Below are 27,964 nucleotides of genomic sequence, written 5' to 3'. Positions count from 1 at the left end.
GCACGTCCAAGTAATAACAAGATGCTTCACTGTAACAAATCGCTGTGTCAAAAAATATATGTATCGAATAGTGTATAATAATTTAATGTACTTATTTTATACAGCCAGTGACATGAATATATTTTGTAAGGAAGGGTATGAACTATCTCAAAATAGAATATACGTATATATGCAGATATAACCTTAATATATATTTTCATACTTACATATATACATGTATATATACATACATATACATATACTGAGACGACCACACATTATTTCATAAGTATACAATTATTGTCTTGGGGTACATATATACACTACATGTATAGCGGCGAACAGCTCTCCTAGTATAGTGAGAGCGCATGCATGCCAATACGTATAGTAGCGCTACCTTACCACTACTTAATTGGCAGCAGCGCTCTTACTGAGCTGCCACTGCTACCGTGCCAGAAGTGGGAGCCCAGCTCTCTCATACGCTAGAGCGTCTAGCCTAAAGTAACAGAGCTCCGCTGGCTGTGGGCTGTATGTTTGGTATAGCAGCCATACGTTGCAAAACAGCACCTCTCCCAACTTTCTCTCCGTGTAGGTCGTTAGAGCAATTAATTTCAGTACTGGGTGTTCGTCAGGTAGCTGTTGTATCGCAAGATGATAAAAGCAGAGTGCTAATTGGTATCACTGCTGCAAATATACAGGCACCAATCTTAATGCACTTAGAATATGAAGTAAGTCCACCAGACCACGATTGGTTTGTAGCCCCAACTCATAAGCTTATTCCAAGTTTTTATGCAGGCATTAATATTACAGATGGCAAAATTCGTGATCCAAAAACTGTAATGCACTCAGGGCCTACTTACATTGCCATTAGCAGTGCCAAGCACTCGACAAGTACAGCAGCAACTCACGATTATGATTTTAGAAGATTGTTAAACTTGGAATCTTTTAATAAAAATACTTTGTAAGAAAATAATTATTTACACGTTAAATTTCTTACCCTAATTTGGTTTTAAAATTCAATTTACATAATAAAATATTTAATTTTAGATACTGATAAACAAGTAAGACCTATCGTGGTTTTAATGTCTGATGGTGGATCAGACGAAAATCCACGCTACGCCAAAGTGATAAGTCATGCGATTGACCATTTTAAGACCTGTAATTTAGATGCCATTTTTATAATAACTAACGCACCACGAAGTGAATATAATCGCGTTAAGCGGCGTATGGCACCCTTAAGTCATGAGTTAGCTGGCTTAATATTACCTCATGATAAATTTGGATATCATCTGGACAATTCTGCCAAAACGATTGATAAGGAACTCGGAAAAAAGAATTTTTGAATTTGCAGCTCAAACGCTTGCAAACGTATGGAGTTACCTAGATATTGATGGCTATCCAGTGACCGCAGAATTCACAGATTCGGAATGCATTGCCAAAGACGTAAGCAACGTATCACCTGAATGGTATAGCTTGCATGTTAAAAAAAGTCAATATTTTCTCCAGGTATCAACGAGACTTTTAATATTAATTTTTTTATATTTTTCTGTAAATAATTGTATAAAATAGCTGTTTTTGATAAAAACCTATTTGTAATTTTTACATAAAAGTAAAGTTAATATTTTCACGCATACGTAATATTAATCAATTTTTTTCGATTGTAGATCGTAAAATGTGATGAAAAAAATTGCTGCGGTAAATGGAGAATTAGTTTAAGAGATGTTCTTCCTGTCACTTACGGTTTTCTGCCTTCTACATTTCCATTGCGCAGAAATCGTATCGGACGACTTGAAATCCTTACTCTGGACGATACAAAAGAAAAAGATAGCTTCCCTGATTTGTTTGTCAGACAAAGTATTGGTTTGAAACCCTCGATGACAACTGGTGTTCCTGTACCATATGATTATTACTGCCCTTCAGTTGTTGATGACATGAAAGGCAAGTCTTAATTATTCTCAAGTGTGATTATAATCTTTCAGCACTAAATCATACGATTTTTTTTTATTTCAGGTAGGACATGTGATTCATGTGGATTATATTTTGCTTCAAAAAAACAAAAAAACATGCACACCAAAGAAATTCATGAAAAAGTCAATAATCAAAAGCTACGTGCAAAAAAAATTTTAGCAAAAAGAGAAACAGAACTACTTTGTTAACTTGATACTCTTAAGCCAATAATAGAGTGGCTCGAAGAAGAAGACGTAGAAATTAAATTTTCTGATCTCACAAATAATGATTTTACAGATGATATAGCTTCCTTTCCTGTAATCAGTGATAGACACGAGTGGCTAGTAGCACCTTTTGAAAGTACATGTGATGTAGAGTTAAAATTAAAGTTTTATTTAATAATAAATTTAATTAACAACTCAATTTTTATTTTTTTTTTTAAAAAAGAAAACTTTTTAATAGAAAAATTTAAGTAACATTTACTGGGGGAGGGGGGTGGGGGGGTCAGGAAAAACGTTGCGGTAAGTTATGTTGGGGTAGAGGAGGGGTCAAAAAAGGCCAGAAACAGCGTAACGTAGTTTATGGATGGCCCCATGTTTACATATGTAAAAATACACGTGTTTATAAACATATACAAGTAAGGTTCTGCCTTTCAACGCGCTTCACATGCCAATTCTTCTCTAACAGGTTTTGCTACAAGTAAACTTTTGAAAAAAATGCGTTTCTTATTTCTGTTAAAATAGAGCCAAAAAAATTATTAATTCCTTTTGCTAACGGTAAAAAACGTTACTTAATAGAATCTTATTCAATTAAAAAGATGATATCATTTTAAAAAAATACTTAACATGTATGAAAAAAAAGATGTTATGCGAAGAGTAGTCAGCGTTGTGGTGTACCTGGGACTTTCTTTGGGTGCTCTCGGCTCCATGCAAAAAACAGTCAAACTCTAACATTTTGGCTATCTGTTGTACAACAGTTCGAGAGATAATCGGATCACTAGGATTCAGCAGTAAGTAAGGTAGTGTACAACGTTTGTAGCTGCACTATTCGATGTATAATCAAAGATTTGTACTTGAATTATACGGGTGCTTTAGTCTAAGCTGTGGACTCTCGAAGTCCGAATTATGAACTGTAAGCTTGTAAACAGTTAAGGCAAAAGTCTTTGACGTACACATTGAGTCACGCAGCTACAAATGTCGTACAGTTCCTTGCTTATTGTGGAATCCTAGTGATCTGGTTATCTTTCAAATTGTTGTACAACAAGTAGTCGAACTATTTTATTTCTACTTTATGTCTGCGCGTAGTAGTGCAAGCGCTAAAAAACCGTGGACTTTTTCTAACTGGACAGGTAGGAGTAGGGAAGCTCCCCTACCGAGCCCTTAACCTAAACTCTGCCCACTTCTCACGATCTAAATGATATTTCTGACTTAAGCATCTTATGTCTCTCGATGATTGAGTACACCAGCTGTTTTGATAACGTACGACTCATACCTCGCTAATCTTTGATTCTTGACCTTTGCACTTTTTTCTATTATAGTTACATTCATTTTTGCTATAGTGATTATTATTATTATTCTTACCATTATTATTATGAGTATTATTATTGCTTTCATTATAATTCTTATTGTTACTATTACTATTATCATAATTATTATTATTATTTCTGTTATTCCTAATATAATTGTTGTTATTTTAGCACGTTTTTTTCCAGAAAAAATTAAAAAATAGTATGATTCTCAAAAAAGAAGTGATCAAGCTATGACTTGAACAAAAGTTACATGAAAAAATGTTAAAACTATAAGCATATTTAATAATAAATGAGCAGTGTTTTGAAAAAAAAATTTAGCGTAACATTGATTTACTTAAGGGTAATTTGTGCGGTATTACATTATGTTATTAAAAAAATAAGCAAGTCTCTACGATTCTTCAAAAAATTTATATACTCATCGCTTAAAAGTTGCGCGTGGAAATCGCGGTTTACTTAAAGCATTAACAGAGCTTGTTTGTTCCGATATCATGACATGCGTTGTTTTTCAAGTATACATACATGCAATACAGCATGGACTATGTTTTCTTTTTTTCAGTGTCTGCCTTTGGAGGAAGTAGGTTCAGATCAGTGTTTCTAACAACCAACAGTTCTCGCGCGTGCGCACAACGGTTTTACTGTTTACTCTCTCTCCGACCAAGCTAGCAGTAGAGGGAGAGCTCCCCCTACCTTTAGCTTTAACCTAAGCTCCCCTCGCTCTAACACCTTAAATATAATCTTATATCTTAGAGGGGTATACTCAACGTTGGTCGAGTGGGCTACGTCTTTTGCCCGCGTATAGAATCTGACCAATATGCCATCGATTCTTTATCAATGCATTTTTTTTTTTCTTGTACTTTTATCATTCATACAAGCGTCATTTTTTACAGTAGTCATTTTATTTATTAAATACTTTTTCGAAAAGCATCACATTTTTTGTTCAAAAATAGTCTTTAGATCCCTTTCAATTCGATTTATAATTTAAATAATGTAATGTTAAACACAAAATATTTTTTGGTATGTTTATAAAAATGTTGGAAAGGGAGTAAAACCGTTGTGCGCACGCGCGAGAACTCTTGGTTGTTAGAAACACTGGTTCAGATATCACAAGGTAGTAAAGTAATATGTATGTTATAATAATACATTATAGAAATAGCGTAGCATTGATGTACTTTTAATTTAGTAAGAGTACGATACTGATTATGATGTGTAATACGTGGGTAATAAGCTCTCAGCACAGTATAAAATCTTGTGGGTTCGTAAAGCAGCTTATTTCACTTTTTGGTTGGACAATTTTGAGCAATTTTTGTTTGCTTAATTCGCGCTTGCATTCATGACTGTACTTATTCAAGAATTTTCTGATATAAGTGAAGAAATTACATTTTTAAATGTGAATAAAAATTCCAAGTGACCATTAAAAGGTAGCTGTGATGTTGGCGCATCAAAAAAAAGAATAGTGGTAGTTGCATTTTTGTTTTAGAGTGGTGAGAAGATCCTTTGTTTAGAAATCGACTTTAACATAACGTTTTAAATGTTCGAAAACCTGCTCGTCGTTTTTATGCAGTATTAACATCACGTGATATAATAGGCAAGATTCTGTCAAGCAAGTTGCAACTAAAAAAAATCAAATAAGGGCTTAAAAACAAAAAATTGTTTCCACTTATAATTCTCCATTTTCTAATATAATTTATCAACTTGAAAAGTTTGAACTAACAATAGCCCTTTTTATAGCAGAACATAACTTACCGATCCATCTTGTAAATAACTTAATACCTTATATACTCCAGCTCTGCAAAAACCGAAAACTGTAGAGAAAATAAGTATAAAAAGGTAAAAATGTGCAAGCTCAATGAAAAAAGTTTCGAGCGTTTGTGAACTTCAAAAATTGGTAAATACCTAAAAAAATCGAAGACTCTTAATTTAAGTTGATGAATCGATAGACATTGCAGTGATAAAAATTGTTTGTGTTGTGATTTAGTATTTTAATCGAAAAATATATAAAGTAGTTTATTGTTTATTGCAATTAATCCAATTCAATGCTATATTTTGTGGTGCAAGTAAATAGTTTTAAGCGTTTAAAACATTTTTTACGTACATGGAATTTCTTCCAGCAACGGAGTTAGATTGGCATTCGACAATGCTAGTATTACGACCAGCCCAACAATCTCTTTATACCTTTTTAACAAATTAAGTTTTTAATGTCTTTTGCTTTCATGGTACTGTCATACTTCAGCTAACGTTTCGAAAAAAAGTTGCGCAACGATTGCTTAATACTTTTAAAATAGTTCTAAGAGATGTGAAAGCTTACAAGAGTTCTAAATTTTCAAAGATAGTTGAACAAAAAAATTTCTTAAATTAATTAATGCAAGATGGCCTTCGCTTTTTTATTGTACTGACTAGGTACTTCAAAATGAATCAGTTTTAAAAGCCATCTTCTTACTTAAATCGCATGAGAAGTATGCTGTAAGTAATGATAAAGAAAAAAACTTACCTAACTATATGTATATATATATTTTCTTTTATTCATAACTGAGTAAGAGAATATTTGTATAATTTATACTATGCTTTACTTAATTTTAATAAGTTTAAAGCATAAACTTAGAGATAAGTAATTAATAAATAACTAAGAAATAAATGTGCAAAACTTTTTATAGCAATAGGCTTTAATTTCTTTACCAACGCAGTAGAAATAAAATTTTAATTGCAAGCTGTGAGCAGTTAAAGACTTTTAACTTATACAGAATATGACTGTTGGTAATAACTGTAATAATATTTTTGAATGTTTTCCAGAACAACATGCCGTAAATGTTCGAAAAATTGCTTAAGTTCTTTCGTGACTGCTTTTAACAAAATACAAGAAATTATTTTAAAAATGATGGTATGCATCGAACTCTTCATTATCTTTTACCTACAAATGCTTTGAATAGTAAATTTTGGAGTCAGAGTCGTAACTTAATGAGCAACTTTTAAACTTATTTTCTGTTGAAAGATATAAAATTAAAATAATTTGAGAAAAAAATTTTTTTGCTGCTATTAAATTTTATTTCAAATGATGTTAGCTCTTACAATGTTGAAATGGATGAATTTTGAAAAAGAATTCATTCCTGCTTAGAAAATAAAAATTAAGAGTTCCTAAATGAAAAAAATTTAATTGAAGCGATCTCATCTTTTACACATTCTAACGCCGAAGTGAAAAAACTTTTTTAAATTGTTATGAATACAAAACGTGAAAAACGGAGTAGAAAAAAAAATGATTTACTTACCGTAATTTATTTTATTTGATCTTTTTTTCTCAATTCTAGTCATAATGCAATCAATTTCAAAATCTCATAAGAATATTTTGAGCTTTCTAGTCTGAAATGTATAAATGCGATTCAGCAGTTATTCTAGATATAAAAATTCAAGGCAGCGTGTCATCAGTAACTGATTACAAAACCTTTATTAACCTCTAAATAATTACGTTTTACATGTTTCTTATAATTTGTGTATTTTATTCATGATTATTTTACAGCTGCTGTCATGATAATGAGGAAGATTTTGTATATTTTTGTTTTTTCTTCATAAAAATAGTAATAAATCCTTAGAAATAGTAAAATAACTACTAAGTTTTGTGCCAATAGCAAATGAAATTCGAAAGGTTATATTTATATATATAATTGGTTGGATTTGTGCCACTTTTAAGTATTACTTAAGAATTAAAGCTTTCTTGTTACTATTAAAATAAGTTGGCTTAAGGGATGTTTTATGAAAAAATGTGTTATAAGTGTTTCTATTAAATATGTGTTATTCATCAGAGTAACGTTAATAGTCAGTTAAAAAAGACTGCATAGTTATGTAACAATTTATTTGTTCTTTAGAATTGGTAATTAAATTACAGACTTGTAGTACTTATGTGAATTACTTAATCAAAGATTGCTTTGAAGTAGATTATTTCTTTTGGGTTTTGAAACAAGGTTTATTGATTAAAATTAATCTTTTCTTGAAAAAACATGAGCCCTTATACTTACTGCAAGGTTGCAAACAAAGAGCATTTACTAGTTTTAGTATTTTTATCGCACCATTAATTATGTTTCTGATAAATCATATTGATAATAATAATATTATTAATAATAATAGTAACCATAATAATGGTAATAATTATAGCAATAATAACTACTATAATAATTAAGTAAATATTATTTTAATCATCATAATAATAACAATCATAATAACAATCATAATAATAATATCAATAATAATAATAATAATAACAAAAGTGGCAATAATAATAACGAAATTATAATGAAAAGACTAGAAAATAAATTGTGCCATGGTCAGGAATCAAAAAGAACGTAGCTACGAGTCATGCATCAGCAAAACAGCTAGTCCGCTCGAACATCGAGAGACACCAGGTGCTAGAGTTAAAACCAATACTCAAGGTGTGAGAAGTGGATGAAGCTTTAATGAAAGAGTAGGTCAAGGGGCTCCCCTACTCCTATCTAGTTGGTAAGAAAGACAGCGCGGTTCTTCTGCACTTGCTGTACTAGCCGAAAGCGCTTAAAAGAAGTTTTGGGTACATCGCAACACTGGAAAAAACTAGTGATAGAAAACAAGACTACTGTTAGAGAACTATAAGAAATTGACTGCTTGTTTCTACTAAAGGTGATAAAATGTATGTAGAGTTAGTAATCAGCACTTGACCTCTTTTTTTTTTGAGGTGAGCTTCCACGGACAGATCTGCTGCTTAAAACTATGACTGACGTTTTGTCTGTGGGTTAGATTATGTTCTAAGAAACCACCGAGCATCAAAATAATGCTAGATAAAATACACCTGCTAACTTAACATATTTTATTATTAGACAAAATTTGATGTACTTAATGCTTTAGAAAACAAATGTATTAATAAAGATTAAATTATAGTCCCTCAAACTTTTCTTTTATTTTTTTTATTGTGTAAATTAAATTTTCACCTTTAAAAAGAGTACTAGTAGAAAATTTCTAGTACAAGTTATTAATATAAACAGTTGCAATCGTCGCTGAGTTGAACTGATGTAAATGAGCAGTTTAAAGTATAATATATACTTGTACAATTACGATTGCCAAATAAGAGTACGTTAGCATTAGCAGAACCAAGAAATAACTATCCATCGTCTGACTCATCCTACACTACTTTATTTTCTCTCTGCAGTCTCTCTTTTTCATCCTCGTCCTACTTTGATTGCCACACTTTTAGTCACGCAACTCTAGCTTCTCTCTCTTTCTCTATCTTTCACTCTTATCTCTTACTCTCGGTTGGGAAACTTTTACCTGTCAACAGCAGTTTGCTGAATTATTCAGGCATATGCCATTCAAGCATGCAATTGTCAAGAAGGTTGAGGTTAGAGTCAGTGTGATCGCTAGGGAGATTGCACAGCTTAAAGAGGAGAATGCGAGCTTGCGCAAGGAGGTTTGACGTCTTCGAGACTTAAATAAAAGTGCCTTTACATTACGTAATTTCAAGATAACAGGAGTGCTGTCGATTAAAAATTTCTAGCCTCTTGAGTTTGTTCAGAGAGTTCTTGCGTTATTAAGCCTGCAGAGACTCTGTGTTGATATATTGACGATGACTCCTTTGCGATGCCATGAGGGGCAGGTGGGTCCGTCTGGGGCTAAGTAAAGGAAAGGAAGTGTTCTATTTGTCTCGTTTGCTGTAAAAGTAAAGTCGGATGGTTGTCGGAATTTCATTTTAAAAGCTGCCAAAGAATTTGGCTTAATGAAGTTTTCGCGTCTGTTAGACAATGTTGCTGTTAATAGTGAGATCAAGTTTCTTGAGATGCTGCTCTCCTTCACTCATGCACGGCTCCTGAAGGCAAAAGCAAGGGCCAGGGCTTTGGGCTATGCGTACATCTGGGAGCGCAGTAGTGAGTTGTTTCAGCAATGGTATAGTGCTGCTAGGCGTTTGACTCTTTATACTTAGGCTGATCTATCGTCATTGACATGACTCCCTAGAGCGCAGTGTGTGACGTCTGTTAGAGGCAATTCTCCTTTCATTCGCATGGCCTATCTGTAGCTTTTAGCCCACTATTTGTCATGATATGATATAGATGTTTTCTTGCTCTTAGAAATGTGGCTGATGCCCAACTACTGTTCATCTTTGTTTAACATCCCGGGGTATGACTTGGTGCGCAATGATAGGGGGCTGAAGGCTCCTAGTCGTAGACGTCTTTATATGCAGGTTGGTGGAATGGCATGCAACGTGCACAATGGTTTTTGCAATGGTATTGTGTTGGCTCCTCAGATAGCAAGGCTTAATGAGACGAAATACCTGATTGTAAATACTAGGATTCAGGCTGGTGTGTGTATTTTGATGGCTTTGGTACATCGGAAGGGGAACGTTTTGTCCAAGTTTTTAGTACCCTTCAGTGTGTGGCCACTGGCTTTTTAAACATGATTGTAGCAGAACACCTTAATTCAGATCTTCTTAGCATTGAATATGGGGCTCATTTGCATCGCCTACCCTCTGAAAATTTAGTGTTCACGGTTCCTTTTGGCACTACGCATGACTGTGCCATTACTGATACTATGCTTGATGTTATATTGGTGGATTCCAAGAATAAAGTGCGTCTTTTTTGGTCTTTCGACGCCCCGTGTACGAAAGAACATGATTTTTCGTATATTAAATAGAATATTGCATCACCCCATACATTAGTTAGAAATCCGATACCAGATTCTTGCAGATTCAAAAGGGAGGCGTTTTGTGCGGATGTTTGCTCACGGCTGCTGGACTTGAGAATTTCCGATGTGCCCGCAAGTATCAATCTTCTGGTGAAAAATTTTAGTACAACTGTGCTTCCCCTTCATAATGTTCATGCCTATTTAGTACAACATAGTGTACATCATGGGCCCGTGCCTTGGTTCAATCGTCAACTAAAAGCTTGGTGTAGGATTCGCGATCAACTCTATAATGAAGCAAAGAGAACGTGAAGTGGTAAGAGAGTTGCTAAGTACTGTCGGTCATCTATCAGTGGAACGAGATGAGTATCTGTAGCGTTCACTTAAGTGTTCACGTGAATCGGCGGCCTGTTGGAGGCTCTTGCGCAGATTTGGTTTATTGGGTGACACAGTTGATTCTCCCTCGACACGTTTTGCTCCCAATGTCTTATCACCCTATTTTTCTGATGCTACCTGTGCGCAGCCACTGTGCAGTATAAAGGAATGACGACATATTTTGGCTGCAGTCCTGACTGATAAGGTCAACTTCTTTTTTCAACGTGTGTCCCCCTTGAAGGTTTGACAGGCCATAGCGAGCTGCATGGCTAAAACCAAAGGCCATAGTTTTGATGGTTTGTCCCTGCGTTATTTTTGTAATTATTTGTCTGTTTTTAGTAGCTAAACTAGGCAGGGACTGGGCCACCCCACCCAAACAGGTACTGGGCCACCACCACCCATGCCTGTGCTAGTACCACGATGGTCCAACTCCGAGGTGGCCCAGCTCCGAGTTGGCCCAAATATGAGGTGATCTAGATCAATATCTATGTTCTATTCGACCTATTGTATGTAAGTCATTAAACTGCCAGATTGCAGCCTGATAGCGCTCTACTATACCGACGCTATTTGAATGAACGTACTATTTAAAATGTAATTTAAAAAATTCTCCGATTTTAAAATTATTTTTATTTTATTGTAAAAAATTTTCAAATAAAAAATTTTCCTCTCACTCGTATTGAAACCTTGAACTTCAGAGTCACAGAAAGGTACGCTACTGACTGTGTTATCGGAGAGTTGGAAGATATCTGTACTAATATTGATATGTTTGTAAGATGGTACTGCACTTTTTTATTGATATGAAGTGTAGATGTCTTAAAGATAACTTGAAAATGACCTTAGGATAATCTGGCATTGACTTAAAAATGTTTTTAATAGAAGTAAAAGATGACTTTGTTTATAACTAATAAGTGACTTAAAAAAAATTAAACACAACTTTTTGTACAGTTAAACCTTATGATGTGCACAGTTTGCCTTGTAAGCCTCATTATGATGAGGGAAAATAGTAGCCAGTTTTATTTTACTGGTCAGAGAATACCCTAAATCTGTTGTATAGTAAACTTTCAATTCAAATCTTTCCAACCATTGTTACCTCTGTGATCCAAACATATACACTTTTCTTGCATCGTGTAAGTGTTCTGGCAAAATTGTTCCTATAGTATTGTACGGAAAATTTCCTGACTCCCACAGTATACCATAAAAACGGCGTTCTAACCATAAGTTTTCTCTTCTGTATTTGTCTGAGAGTCGTTGCCATGGAAATAGCTCTTTGAAGTGAAATACTGCAGGTTTCTAATCAGAATGAAGTAGTCGTATAGCTAATTCCTTAAAAACTAAATTGTTGACAGGTAGTTTAAGGCCTTGCATATCAACTTTGTAATCCATTATTTGCTTACAAACTTTCAACTATCGTATTTTTTGATACTTGCCTACCGAATCTTTATTTTTTATTACTTTCTCCTGATTCTTTTTTCTTCTGTTCAGTCCTCTTGACATACCTGTCAATAAACTTTTTACACTCTTTCTATTTTCTATTGTACTCTTTGTTCTCTGTGCTCTGACCTTGTCTCATGACAGTTGATAGATGAATAATGTTAGCAGAGTTATCCATCAGCGCTTATAGCTTTACCCTCATCACCGTGATATGTTATCTGTAAGTTACAATCACTTATAATCTTTACGGTGAGGCAACGATGATTTATTAGTTAAAAACTTTTTTGTTGAATTCTTCAACTAAGATTTTTAGCTAAAATCATGCTAAAAGGGAACAAAAAATCAAAGCAGCTACCCTCCATTAGACTAAGAGCATGTGTTTTCTTCCAATCCTCATTCCAACTCAATATATCTTGATCTGGACTGAGTGTTGACCAATTTTTCATGAGGGTTATTCGACCTACATTTTTACATTTATCTACCTCAATGGCGTTCAACTCATATCTAAGTTCATTAAATAGGTGACAAGTAACATTATTTACTAGCTCAGTATTTGCAGTTTTTGTATTTCCATCAGTCTCATGTAATTTTCCATAAATGTGTAACGAGCTGGGAGATGGTAGCAGATATAAGTCCTGATGTTGAATTGATATACGGATTTCATCACTGTCATCAAGAGTTACGGATGCGTATGGCTGATGAGCATGAATCTTATAGTGCGCTATGGATTTATTAGAGGTGACAGGAGACTGCATGCTCAGAATTTCTTCCATGTTTGACGCAACAAAACAAGAATATACAAGTTAGTTTTTACCACGGCCTTTTATTTCTAATCCTAAACTTTTGAAGAACTGAAAGTTTTGACGTGTCAGTTGTCGTTGACGTGATGACATTTTGACTGTTCGTTGTTGGCTGCTGAAGCACATGTTAAGCTACATACATACCTTTTTTTGTTGTATACGATCCTCATTATAACAAAGGTTTTAAATGTAACCTTACGCTTATGACTTTTTTATAAAAATTGACTCAGTTACCGTCCTAATCAACAATGCGTAATTGTATATAGTCGATAATGTGTCGAGCAATTGTTAAATTGATAACTTATGATGGTACATCGATGATTTCATAACCTGGTGGTATAGCTGGAAAACAATTTGTGAATCGTATGAACTTTTTTTCCGTTTATATGGGCTCTAGTAGTTATATCACACTTAACTCTCAGTGCGTTGACTTTGAGAATAGCTACAGGTAAATCTAAACGGTAGTTTGTGCTCTCTTTAAGGGACGTTGAGTAAAATTCAAAAGACGGCCTACATAATCTTTTTGTCTAAAATCAATTGTATGACTACAAGTGAGTACACTACGGAGTGTATTATTGTTAGGTTTGAAATCAATTGTTATATCGTTAAACTGTAATACGTCAACTAAAAATGACTTGATATCTCAAATTTTGTAACTGCCTGTTGGAAAAAAGACCACTTGATCAGCAACGTAAAACTTATTACTACTGACGTCAATATTTGGAATTGAATTGAATGTTAGAATTCTACCAAGTTAAGTACGTAGTTTTGTTTTTATGATAACTCGATAGGTGAAAAATACTATGTTTTAAATACAGAAGAAGTTTATGGCAAAGTAAGTATCAATTCTTTTTTCATGACTTTTCAAAAGTAAATGAATGATTTTGCGATATGACAATGCCTTATTTACTTTTTGAGAGAAATTTTAAGCATAATTGGCCACAATCATGAGAATCGTAATTTTGATATTTAATATGCTTTTACTTGATATTTCCAACACCCAAGTATAGCATTAAATCGATGGATTGTTGTAGATCACCAAAGCTGTCAAAACAGACAACTTCATTACCGCGTTTTTGATATGCCACCCAGTGTGTTCCAGGACCTTTTTAATCACCAAGATTAAGTATAGCAGTTTCACGATAACGAGGTCCATTAACTGGTAAGTCATTTCGCATAAATACTTTCAAGAAATTAGGGATTTTTAACTTTTAAGCACAATTTAATAAATCAACATTCGTTAGAGCTCTAGTGGGTAGTCTTACTTCAAGCTTTTTTTTCAAACCTTTTTCAGCATATGATTTGAAGTAGATACCTAACTCAGTTTTATATGGTTGAAGTCTTGGACCTTCTCCAAGTCCAATGGTCTCCATAGTTTTATTGTGTCTTTGACTTTCTTGCAGTTGCTGTTTAGTAGTCTTATTTGCTCTTATACTTTTTAATATTCTACCTACACCCTTAGCTAGTGCTTCGGTTGCACTAAAGTTAGCAAATATGAGTAAAAGAGGTAGCACACCACCAGTTTGAGCAGAAAGACTTAAAACACGTAAAATTTTTACAATTTTCTTACCACCTGCTTTTTTAACTGCACTACGTGCTCTTTTTAAATCCAAGGCAAAAACCTTGTGTGTATCTTTGCTATTAATTTTTCGTGATGCAGCTATAATAACCATACTCAAAGCAGTACAAGGTTTTATTTTTTTTACTTTTCACACCCATACCTTATTTACTTTTAAGCTTCATGGTACTCCCAATAGCTAGCCCAACTACTTTTTCTCCATTACTTAAATCTCTGGCTTATACTCCTTGTTAAGCTTTCTCAGCTAAGACTTTATCTGCTCAGTTCCTAGCCTCAATGTTTTCTAAACTCTAAGAATAGGCTATATCATGTTTCTTGCACGCTGCGTCCAGTGAATTTATTACCTCATCACCTCTGGCGAGACGTAAGACAAGTTTAGTGCCAGGGCCACAGTTTTAGTAGCCTGGTATGGATAATTCTACAGGTAAAGTATTTATAACCCATTTCAAAAGACCACCTCTTCTTGCATGATGGATAATCATGCTGCTTCAGCGGTTGAATGACGACTAAGCACCTTTGTCTAAAAGCATTGTGTTTACAGGGTATAAAAGCACTGCGCATTTAATTATCTCATTAGCCATTATCTAGCCATTATACCATGCAAATGTGCGTCTCAAAAAGCGAAGTATAGAATTACAAGCTCAAAACTTTGACGCTGTTGTGAAACAGGAAAAGCGTTCGAACTAACACAGTGAATCACTCTTAAACAGTATTCGAGCTGTATTCTGCAGTCTATCCAACTGTGGTAAAACAAACAGTCGGCTAGTACTGATTATAGACCCCAATGGGCTAAATCTTGAACATTGCTATCTATACTCAACGTTGCTTAATCAGCCAAAGTACAAGTTTTCGCAAGAGTTGTTAGAGTCCATAGGTGACATACAATTCTTTGCATTTAGTGAACGTGAAGCAGTAGTCTCTCCAGATGATGCACTTCTCAACTCTATTATGATTTTTGACGACATAGATGGTAAAAAGCAGAATAATGTAAGAGCTCTCTACTATATGTGAAGACTCAAAAATGTGGACTGCTTCTATCTATGCCAATTGTACGTGCAAGTACCAAAACACTGTGTAAATAATAATGAATACAGTTTTGTTGTCATCGATGAAGATAAAAAATGAACAGTGGTCGATGTTGCAAGGATTTTAACAATTTTACTATAAATATAAGGTGCCCATAGTTTACTACATTCTGTCTACTTTGAGACGTTGAAGCATCAACATGTACAAAGAAAAAAAAATGTTCTTTATCAGCTGGTTAACGCCAGAGAAGCCGTCAAAAAGAAATATCAATTATCAAAATTTGAAAAAGACAAGATAGAAAAAGTTCTTGATAAGACCTTTAAACCTATTACTGATCCTCTTCGGGAAATCCTCACTATGACGAAGATAAAAGAAATAGTTTTATTATTCCTAATAAACTACTTACCATAAAATAAATTTAAAAAAAGAGATGCAGTGATAATTTAACGTTTGAGTCTGCTGTTAGTCAAAGTGAGAATGATGACGATGATATTAAAATGAAAATTACCATTTCACCTCTTGACAATGTGTATTTACAAATAGTTCATAAAGATCAAAGAGATTTATTAGATTTCGTTTATGGAGTGCGAAAACAAAGTGGATCATACAAGCTTGGTAATTATTTGATAAACTTTAAAAATAATCATTTTAAGATGGGTGAGTTGAGCTTTCCAATGAGTGATAGGTTGATAGGGGAGTGGTTAAAATAACATTCTGATAGATGATTTAGAAAAATATTACATGCTTCTGAATGACTTAAGTGTCCTCAGAAGGGACTTTATTAGAAATAGACCTATCAGGACGCACAAGAGTGATAAATTTAATGATATTATAGCTCCAATGTTCGATCGTAGTGCTAGCAAAAAGGGTAGATTATTATAACCTCACTTTAAAATTGCTAAAACAATGCAGCAGCAAGTGGATTATGTGTATTAAGATGATGCAAATGAGCTGGTTAATCGCCTTTAATTACTTATAGCAGAAAGATCTGCAGGAAATCTTAGCCATAATGACGAAATAATATCGATTATTAAACAGTTGCATGAAGCTGGGTATATATACTGATGCATTCACCTAAGTAGTAAAATGAGCATCTACGTGTCTGGACGTGAGAGTTGAGAGGATAGCTAAGGTACTCCTGGCCCCTTGGATGTTGGCAATAAACTCACTACAGATGCACAATATGATATTAAACTGTACAAAAGACTGTACAATGTTGAAGCAGCTATTTGCCAAAACGATTCTGTAAATCTAACATTTTTCAGAATGAAATAGAAATGATTAGGTATCAGCAAGGTAAATAGCTGCGTGGTTGAGAAGAAATGTGTACTACAGAAAATGGCAAACTTGGAGCAGAAAATAAATACAATGAGAGAGGTATTGTCTCAGATCTCTTACATCACTTTATAATATAATTTAACCATATATATAAAACCAATGATCCAAGATGGAGCCATATATTACGGACAGAGAAGTAAATCCTTGTATTTATCGTGGATAACTACTGGATATTCCAGATCTACTTCCAGTATGTGGCCATATTCATCATCGTCTGATATATCGAGGAAGTTTGACTCTATATCAACCAATTGGAAGTCTTTTTCTAGTAGTAGCTCTGTCATTGCCCATCCATACAAGTTTTTTGCGTCAAAGTACATGGAGTTTTTGTCTTCGACCTCTCGATTATAATCCTCCATGTACATATTGTTGGCTTTAGCGTAGCAATAACAGCACTAGCTCACACCTTCTCTGACGCCTTTTTCCACAAATAAAAGCATATCTACATCTGTGAGCAGCTCTTATTTGATTAGGGTGAGCTTGAGCATGGCATCCTATGTTAGACTGGGCGTGGTGTAATAATGTGCAGGATACAACTCTTATGCTGCCAAGCATGTGGAGCGAAAATTCTCAAAGACGTCTGCCCACGGCAAAACGTCGGTCTTCAAGTATAAATCGGAATACTCTTCAAGCGCTTAAATTTAAAATGTTCTCCATACATTCTGTGCATGCTCATAATCTGTATCAGAAATTTCACTATTGTTCAACTTGCTATAAAATGCAGCTTTAGAGAAAATCTCTCTATCTCTTAGCTTCTTCAAACAACTAACAGAATCATAAGGGAATACACCCTTTCTCAGCAAAAGTTTCATCTGCTCCTCACTACATACACGTTGGAATTCACTGCTACTAATTTCACACTTGTCTAAATATGATGCCAATTTATTCAAGAAGGAGGGCATGAATCGAAACGAATCGATAAATCGCAAATTGATGTCCCTGCCCTTTATGTGCTTTGTGAATAAAATGTACTTTTCCTCGTTCTTAGATATAAGATTGACACGTCCCTCAAAGTCTTTACTGGTGGCCAACTTTTTAAAGATAAAGTGCGAGTCGTAGCTGGTGAGATAGTAAGATATAACTGAAACTAATCTTGAATTCTGATAATTGATATTGCACTTTTATGTGCAGAACCTCTAAATTTTCCAGTGAGATGACAGTGTAGGTAAAAGTACGAAGAGAGTAGATAAAAAGTAAGGATTAAGAGTTGGAGTAAAGTTATAATAAAAGTTAATGAAGAGTGAGGAAAAAATTAATCATTAAAAGTGAATATAAGAAGCTGGTTAGAGCAAGAGAGCTTAGTTGACAACGACCTGGTCAAGAGATCAGACCTCTTTGATCATGGACGACGTGGTTGATGTTCAGGGTTTTCGAAAATCCTCTAACATTTTTATTTCAAATGAGGTTGTTAACTTACAATTAAAGAAAAATGCGCAATTAGCAGCTTTCTATTCTTCTTTCCCATGTAAATGGTCTAAATTTTTGCATGAGGAACGCATGGTTAATTCTTTACTTGAAAGAAACTTTCATGGAATATCCTAGAATTCTGGAAGTACATCTTTATCCAAAGTAATTTTTATCATTCAGTATTTTTTTCAGGATACCAAGATTATCAACGTCAAGGGTTTGGAGAAAAATAACTGGTTGAAAGAAATATTATCTGAACAGTATATTTAATATATGCGTCAAGTTTTTTCCAATCAATCTAATGATTTCATTTTATGTTTTAATCACGTTTGCAATGTTGAAGACTTAGGATGTCCTACTATCAGAAAAATTAATGCTTATTACAAAGCATGTTTCGCACATTATTTATGGGTAAAACCTGTTTTTGCTTTAAATAATGCTTCTGCTTTAAGGGACTGACTGCTCACTTCAAGTGATACAGTGGATACACTAAATGATGATATACTTGACTCTTATGATGATTTGTGAGATTTCATAATAAAATTGAAAAAAAAGAAAAGTTTAAGGAGAAAAAAATACATAGATGTTCTTCACTGGTAGGGGTGGGGATGACGCCCTCACCACTTTCTTTGTGAGTATATTTTATAATAACAGACCACACCTGATTAATTAAATTAAAATATGTAGTTGACTGCTTTAAAGATTATTTAAATCAAATCTTACTTACAACAGCAGTAGCACACGTTCCATACAAGAGAATAAGGTTTTTCATAACTATACTGGTATTAAAAACCATACACATGAATTCCTTTTCGAAATTTGCAAACTAAATTGAGCCCATTGATCTTCATATAGCAAACCATATGAAAATCAGGTAGTATTACAATGTGGTTTATTTTAATGAGAAAAACACCATAATTAATTTAAATTTATTTATTATAATTTAGTAATTGATAAAAATAACAAGATAATATATGAGTAAAAATAATTTAATAAAATCCTTATACAAATCACAATCATTTTAACTAATGAAAAAACTGCAAATGTTAGTTCGAGAATCAATGAACAAAATCATTTCTTCTTCATAATCAAAGACAATCTTGAAATTTAACATCGTTATACATTTTGATATTTAATTAAAGTTTTTTTTTACAGTAGTAACAGTTTGAATTTTGTACATGTATTTATAAGTAAAAAGTGTATGTTTTTGAACTTATTTATATGTATTCTAAGAAAGTATGAATGATACATTTCCACTGGTAAATATTAATTTTAATGCACCAATAAGTTTTCATTGAATGCTTAGGAAAAAATAAAAAATGGAAAAAATATAATTTTGTCCGTATAAGCGTGAACCAAGAAGAAACAAGCACACTTGTAACAAATAATTCAAATACTTTTACATATAAATCTCCACTACTTGAACCGATAAAGAAAAAAAATTTCAATTATTTAACTTCTATGTTCAAGAATCCATCGTATTATAAGGGATGTGAAAAACAAACAATTTTTTTTCTTCATAATCAAAGAGAATCTGGATTTGTAAGAAGATTTTCTCACACATGGATTTTGATTTTTAGCTTACATAATAACAGTTTCTTTTTTCTTTTGTAATTTCTTATCATTTACAATTTTTTTTCGTCTTACATTTATTCAATTCTAAGAATCAATACAATTGAAGAACATTACTTATGACATAAACATATATATAAATATTAAACGTTTACCTTTATCAATTGTTTAAGTTTAAGAATAATATTAGAAAACTTTTTCCCCTTCACTCTGTTGTAAGTGCATAGAATGGATGTTGCCGTTGCTTTTGAATCATCCCATTAATTATTTTTTCAATAAACAAACTAAATATTTGGTGACACTTCTTTCGGAGAGGTTAAATTCGATGGTTGTACCTTACGGATAAGAGCGATTAGTTGGGGCTCTTATAAAGCTTGCCACAAAATAAACATCATAATAACGTTAAACTTTTTTAAATTATCTTAGTGGTATAAGCAGTGAAAAAAGCATGTTAAAGTTATTTTTAAGTCACTTTTTAGTTATCTTCAAGGTCATTTTTCAATCATCTTCAAGTCATTTTTACAACAACACCAGATGATTATTAAGTCTCATTTAAGTTATCCTTCAGACATCTACACTTTATGTCAATAAGACAGTGTGATACCATCTTTCAAACATGTCAGTATTAGTAAAGGTAGCTTCCAACTCTTCCATAGCACAGTCGGTAGCATACCAGTCTAACACCCTGGAGACCAAGGTTTAAATCCTGTACGAGGGAAGAATTTTTTTTGACATAAATGTTATATTTAACTAAAAATATTTATATTAAATAACAAATTGTTATAAAATTAAGTTCTAAATATTAAATATGCAATAAATATAATACTGAACTCTAAATGAAAATAAGAAATAAAAAATTAAAATAACATTGGAATAAAAATGATTTCGAAATCTAAAACTTTTTTAAATTATATTTTAAACAGCCTGTGCTCGTCACCACGCAGGAACTAACATAGGCACGGAAGGAGGGGCGTGCAATCTTCTTTGATGAAGGGGAGGTGGCCTAGGGCCAGTATGGGTTGGGGCGGCCAAGTCCCTGTATGGGTAAGGTGGCCCAGTCCTTGCGCAGGGACTGGGCCAGGGTCTGTCTATTACCAGTATTGGTGGAGGAGCCCAGTTGCTGTATGTGTGAGGTGGCCTAGTTCCTGCTCTGTTTATCTATTAAGCAGCGAGTAGGCGTCCCCACATTTTTAGTTAATAGTCACTTGTGTTAATAATTATTAATATATTATATCATAGAGTGGCCAGTCATCACCTAAATCATTAAACATCATGCGCCATCCAATGGCACAGTCGGTAGCATACCACTCTATAACCCTTGAGACCTAGGTTTAAATCTTGTACAAGAGAAGAATGTTTTATTATATAAACATAATATTAAATTTTAAATATTGATATAAATTAATAGATATAACCTTAAAATATTCAATGAATATAATATTAAATATGAAATAAAAATAAAATAAGAAAAATAAAAATAACAATGGAATAAAAATAATTTTGAAATATAAACAATTCTTAAACTACATTTCAAACAGAACGGAGCTGTGATGAAGGAGAAGGTGGCCTAGTACCAGTATGGGTAGGGGTGGCCTAGTTCCTGTATGGGTGAGGTGGCCCAGTCCCTGTATTGGTGAGATGTCCCAGTCCCTGCCTTGTTTACCTACTGTTGTTGTTCCTTTTTACCGTCTGTTTTCAATCATTTATTTACCACATGTACTTACCCGACCGACTCTAAACAACCGGTTATTGCCCCTTTAGTTGAGATTCCCCGACTAAGCGGTCCAGACCATGTAAGGCCTATTGCAAAACTGGGCCACTTTGCTAAGATTTTTGATGCAATTGTCACACGGAAAGTGTCATTATTTCTAGACAATCAAAATTCTGTTTCACCAATGCAGTCGGGCTGTAGGTGCTACCGTAATACGCAATCGGCACTCCTAAAGATTACAGAGGGCGTTTCTTTGGAGATGAAGCGTGGTATCATTACTATCCTTGTATTATTTGACTTCAAGAGGGCTTTCGTTTTGATTGATCATGCCGTGTTTCTGCGTGTTATGGCTGGCATGGATTTTTCTGCCGATGCTGTTACCTGGTTTCACAGTTATTTGTCAGGTCAATCTCAGGTAGTATTAGATCTAAATGGTGATTTACTGACTTCTTACCCAGCACTCCAAGAATACCGCAGGCCTCTTTCATGAGACTTACTATTTCCCTTATCTTTATGGATTCGGTGCTGTCAATACTGCACCATAGTATGGGTGTGCTTTTCGCAGACAACCTGCAGTGTTATATTCAATGCGTTCTATCTGATACACGTCGCACGTTTTAGTTGTTGAACCAGGACATCTATGGTATAGTGGCATGGTCGGGTGAGCATGGGTTTGATTTCAGCTAGAAAAAGCTCAAGGCAATATGAATTGGTACCCATCAGCATTTGTTGCGCGTTGACAAGGCGGCATGGCCGCCTATCCTGGCTGGTACGCATGTTATTCTCTAACGTAATTGTGTAAAGGACTTAGGTTTCTTTCTTATCGACGATATTACATGGAATAGGCGTGTGGCTGCTATCTGCTCACGAGTGCATGATTTTCTCTATCGTTTGCGATATAAGGGTGGATTGCTTTCCATACGAAACTTCAAATGAATTTAAGAATTTTTTGTATAGGCGATTATTAACCGTGGCTGATGGAATGGTATAAGAAATAAAAAATAAAAAAAAGAATAAAAAGTAATTGATAATATTTATATTTACGAACTTTGGCATTGGGTTGAGCTTATTTTGCTTAATTAATTGTTACTAAGATTCTTATAAACTATTGTTAACTAGTACTATACCTACTAAATTAAGTCTATTGTGCTTAAAATTATGCAGCTCAAATTATGTTATGTTACACTTGAGTTTTAACCTTATTTTTAGTACATTATATGTTGTTAATTATGCATCTGTTATATTTGTATTATTAAGTGTGTTGTCGTTCGGGTGTTTCATCCTTGACTTAAATAAAGTTTACAATCAAATCTCTCTTGCACACGTAATCTCTCGTACCTTTGTACTCTCTCTCACTCTTTTTTCTGCACGTATACACACATGCACACCTTTCCTCTTCGTCTCTATCCTTTACTCTGGATTGGTTTCAAGGTGTTCAACTGGCGCTCATGACGCCTACCATGATGCAAGAAAACGGAACGACACACGATACTTCTCAACTCTAAAGTCTTGACGGTGGACGTCAGGCATCCTGCTGGTCATCAGACTGACTGGTTGTTGCTTACTCGAAGAAACTCAAATAACTTCGAAAACATTTTAAATAAAACTTTTATTTGTCAATAGTTTTGATACAACAAAAGTTATTCCTTGATCTCATACTGGAAAGATTCTGACGCTTGGCTGTTGGAAAAGGACACTCAAAAAAAAGGAAGCTGAATATTTTGGTTGTCAAGGAAATAAGGTTAGTTAACAAAAAAAAGACGTATTTTGGTCAAACGTCTGCGTTCAAGCGCTCTAATCCCCCACTCCGTGGCCTTCCCCTTTCATTGATCATTAAGGTGGTTGATAAAGAAGAAAAGAGTGCCCCTAACCAGCCCTTCTTTAACTCATCGTGACACGACATTGATCAGGACTTAACCAAGCACAGGAAAAGTAGCCTCTTTTTCTTGATCGTAATGATAACAATAAAAACAATAATACAGGCGTACGTTTAACAAAACGTACATGTACAATACAAAACGTCATTCGTAACATTACTCCCCCTTGACAAAACTCAATCTTGTGCTTCAACAAATCTTACTAGTTTTCTTGTTGGACGTTAAAAAGTACCTTAAGAAGTTTTAACTGGGACCATTTGGATGTGCTAGTCCAAACTGAAAAAAACTTAAGTTATGCGATCCTTCCATCATTGATTTTGCTCTATGTCTAAACCAGCAGTTAGAACAATGTCTCCTTTTTTCAAAGGTTTCACTTCGTGCCATTTTTTTTTCGTCAACAAAGAAGGAAGATATGTGCGGAGCCATCTACTCCAAAATGCATCTGTACACTTTTTAGATATCTTCCACTGCTTTGGACTAGAGGTGCAAATAGCCTTGTTCTGGCTAAATTAAATTTCTCTTAACGAGGAACCCAATAAGAAACGATTAGGTGTCAACGCTTTAAGATTTTGTGGATCTAAAGACACATATGTTAAAGGAAGTTAACTGATAGAATAATAAACTTCTGCAAAAATGCGAAGTAATGTTTCCTCGTGTGGAGTTTAATCATTCAAAACTGCGGTGACCGCAATCTTCACCAATTTAATTAATCTCTTCCAGGCTTCTTTCATATAAGGAACAGAAAGAGGACTAAAACTTCAGTAAATGCTGCGATCAGCGAGAAATTAATTGATCTTTTGGCTGTTTTTATACAACTCAAAAATTTTCTCTTTCAATTCCGTACACACATTCCCTTGAAATTAGTTCTATTATCAAAATAAATATATTTCAGGATGCTCCTTTGTGCTATAAATCTCTTCAGAGCCAGAATAGCTAAGTCAGAGCAAAGTGTGCTAGCAAGTTCTTAGGAGATAGCTCTGACTGTAATACAAGTCATGAGTCAACCTCACCTTTTCTCAGTTCTTCGTCCAACTTTAACGAACAATAAACCAAAACCCAAACCACAACAAGAGAATAGCCTTGCCTCATGAGCAAGTCTAGCAGGTGTCAGTGCAGCCATTTTTGAGTTTCAAGATTTTTCTTAACGTGATTAACATTTTAAGAATTTAAAAATTAAGCTGCGTAAGACTTTCCGTAGGCCAAGAATACAAAGCTGTTGTCGTATCTCATTTAAAACTGTATCATGACTTCCATGTAAATATTTTTCGTGATAGTATTCGATTAAAAGTTTTGTCATAACTTCTTTACGATTTAATACAGTTAACTGAGATTCTAAATTTTCTTTAGTTCTAAAATTGGTTAGTCTGCAGTTCAATCTTAAAACTTTATTGTCATCAAACAAAGGATCTCCATTCATAAGCTTACGATATTTGGGAATTTTGATATGTTTGTTTATTGAATTCATTTCTTCTGCCAAATAAAGTTTTTTAAAAATTCCAGAACCCAGTTCTGTTGCTTTCAATTGCATGAATGTGAGTAAAAAGTTTTTACTTTGTTTTTTTTTGTTTCTTATTAAATAATTTCTTAGTTTTGTAAAATAGATAAATACTTGACAAACTGTTCAAAAAAGACGATGCCAAGAAGGGACGCGTTTAAAATCAATCAAAGTTTTCTCCATTTGCATAAAAAAAACCTGAAATTTTTCTTTATGAGATATCACTGAACTCTTATAAAATTTCGTTCCAACCACTCCGGCTCAATTTTTCTCAAAAAACCGGGACCTAAAAACCAACGGCTACTCTCGCTCAAACTCTCAGGTACAAAACGCGTACCATTATCCACCGGATTTTTTTTCGAGGGAACCTAACGCTACTCGCTTTCTTTTGATATTTCTCGAATATCATTTAGACAATGTATGATAAAAGTTTTAAATTCCTTTTGGTCTTTTTTAATCTAAAATAAAACTGTCACTAAATCTGTCCAAACTAAGCACATTATAATTTTAAATTCATAACCATTTTTATTAATTTGTGTTAGTCTTGATGCTAAAAGGGCTCCCTGTGACTATAGTTTGAGAATTGTTAGGCCTTTGATTGTGGTGATACGACTCTTCGTGGCTTTTATTGATGTTTAAAAAAAAACCTCGTCTACTAAGAATCGCTCACAAACGATAGCAGCGTATGCCCTTTTGCTCGTATCACAAACATATTAAATTTTGCCTTATGTCTTTGATGATGAAATACTTTACAACACTGGAAAACTTGACAAATTTTTAAGGGGTGTAAGTTTTTTACATATACATGCCATTTCACAATTTTTTTTTCTATGATCTCGTCATTTAAATCTACTTTGATTTTCCATACGTACTGCGTAATAACTCTAGAATATACTGTTATGGGTGTTAAAAGGCGAAGAGGGAAAAAAATTGACATAATTACTAATAAAAACTGTTGTTTAGTTAGTCTCTCTTTATATTCAATAACACTAGTCTTAAGGTTATAAAAATTCCATATGAAATCGAGTTTGTATGATAAGTTATCCCAAATTAAGCGTAAACTTTTTCACCCTCTTATCTTAGGAATCCAATTAAGTAAAAGGCGCAAAAAAAACGGCGTTGACTCAGTAGTAAATGGTCTTATTGAATGGGATTAAGCGGCAGCATCAAAAACTAGTCAGATTCTTCTTGGATTGTTGGTGTTTTGATCTCTAAAGTGCGGTAAATACCTCACTTTGGTATCAGACAAATCGTTTTCACATTTTATTGCAAATTTTATTTCTTACAACCATGACATCTCTGTATAATACTGACAAGCTTACTCAGAATCTCTATCTAATTTATTTTCAAGTAATAATAACCTTTGTAAATCTACGATTCAACTGTTTGAGAAATATTCGCCGTCAGATTTCCAGAGAAACCCTAACTTTCAAGAGGTATTAATGTATCTGCTTGACCATTCTAAAATTTTTAAAGATCGCTCTTTTTCATCACTGACGAACTTTTCATCAGTTAATCCTATCGTGTCTAAATCAAAATAAAATTCAACAAGTTTAACAAGTTTATCAACACAAGCTTTCCAACTTAAGCATTGAGACTACAGAGTCATAGTCACAGTATTTATCTGAAAATTGTTTTCCGTGTTAGTTTTTCTTTTAAAATAACCATGAATATTCCAACCAAGTAAATATCTAGTAAAAAAAAGCATCCTTTTCAATTTCATGCATTTTAATGGAAATTATTATATTAATGTAATCCTGATCAATCAACCTGGCGGGAAACAAAATGCATAAACGAATACCCGATCGCTCAAAACATAGCTATGGAAGTTATTTATAAATTTTTTGAGATGATAGTGGAAGATCTTTGACGACTAAAACATTTAAAAATACTTTTCCATTTTTTAAGGTAATTGAAACTTTTTTTATTGTAAAGGTTGATCCCCCAAAACTGTTAGCAGATAGTTTTTAATTTTAAATCTTAGCACCGATTTCGTCAACGATATTGGATCGAATTACTGTCGCTGTGAAACCTTCGTCGAGGCAGTTATTATTACGCTTGTAATTTTTGTGTCCTTCAATTGTTAAAGAAACAATCTTCAAATGAACGTCACAAGTCTTTGCTCTCACTCAACGAAACTTCAGAGTTGAGTTTTTTTGATTTTAAAAGAGTATTTTCGAAGTGTTTGACGGTACTCGATGTAAGAACTCGTAATTTTTCGGACCGCACCTTTTACAGTTACTTTAATGACAGTTTGCCCGAACGTGACCGTTTCCCAAACATACAGAACATAATTTGTTTGTTTTGACTATTCTTCACCTATGAGAAATTGGACTTAAAAAAAATCTCTCTGCCGTCCTCAACTAGATGATTTGTTGTATGGAATTGTACATATCACATCGAATTACTTTGTCCATTTTCAACGTTTTGTTTGTCATTTTACGAAACGTCCATCAAGAATAAGCTTTTCTCTCTTTCCAAATTATAATTTTCAGTTCTAAACGATGTCACAATCGGCTCTCAAGAACAAAACCCAAAAATCTCTGTTGCAATAATAATTTCAGCTTTTTTTAATGTATAGTTTGCTAATTTTTCTAACTCAGGCTTTTCGAGATCTTTGAAGACAGCATATTTAATATAACTACTCAACATTAAGTCAGAAAGCTTTTTTAACATTTTGTTCGTAGGGTCTGAGCTATAGAGGTCGCCGAATTTGTTGAAAGCTTTTATTGTTGACACAGCATTTTTAAAACGTGTTAACCATAAAATATTAAGAGCGGTTTTTCCTTCATTCGAGTCAGAATGGACATATTGCTTGGTAATAAAGCATTATCTCTAAGCATAGAGAATATGTTTTCAAGAATGTTGTGATCGGGTTTAATTTTCAGTACTAAGCTAATTTCCTCTAAAACGTGGTTAAAAACTCACTAAGTTTAAATTAAGACTACTTTCGCTGTCCTACTCGGAAGATGATTCATCTGGAGCTGTCAAAGTATGCATCTCGTCTAACCCTCCTCAGAGGTAAGAATGATGAATTTTAGGTATTGGTGGAGCGTAAAGATGTTGCGGCGCTTGATCTTAAGCTATCGCAGGATCTCAAGGGTCCACAAGCTTGGCATCGACAGCAGTCAGAGCGCGACGTTCTAGCGGCGCTGGATTGCGAGCTGCCGCCGGGGCTAAACGGGTTGCAAGCTCGGCATAAACGGCGGCCAGAGCACGACGTTGTCATGGCATTCGATTGCGAGCTACCATTGGGGCTGGAGGGGCCATAA

The 27,964-nt window shown here is 34.0% G+C and overlaps 2 protein-coding genes across 2 annotated transcripts in view; one reads left to right on the top strand and one right to left on the bottom strand.

Moving 5' to 3' along the window:
- Positions 1-27,964, bottom strand: part of KaiR1D (Kainate-type ionotropic glutamate receptor subunit 1D) — a 1,638,136-nt gene that overhangs the window by 172,314 nt on the left and 1,437,858 nt on the right. The gene's annotated exons all lie outside the window — the stretch shown is intronic.
- LOC149374636 (uncharacterized) lies at positions 690-27,964 on the top strand. The gene is given in 7 exon segments (XM_089592423.1): positions 690-933; positions 1,018-1,316; positions 1,318-1,485; positions 1,644-1,917; positions 9,163-9,330; positions 9,532-9,758; positions 27,734-27,964. Coding segments are annotated over 7 exon segments (1,611 nt in total).

The sequence above is a fragment of the Copidosoma floridanum genome, unplaced genomic scaffold (assembly GCF_036245765.1).
Source record: "Copidosoma floridanum isolate Cflo_tuat_1 unplaced genomic scaffold, Cflo_Japanese_pri ptg000017l, whole genome shotgun sequence".
Classification (NCBI taxonomy): Eukaryota; Metazoa; Arthropoda; class Insecta; order Hymenoptera; family Encyrtidae; genus Copidosoma; species Copidosoma floridanum.
The sequence above is the reverse complement of the archived record's forward strand: the minus strand, read 5'-3'. Positions and strand labels throughout refer to the sequence as shown.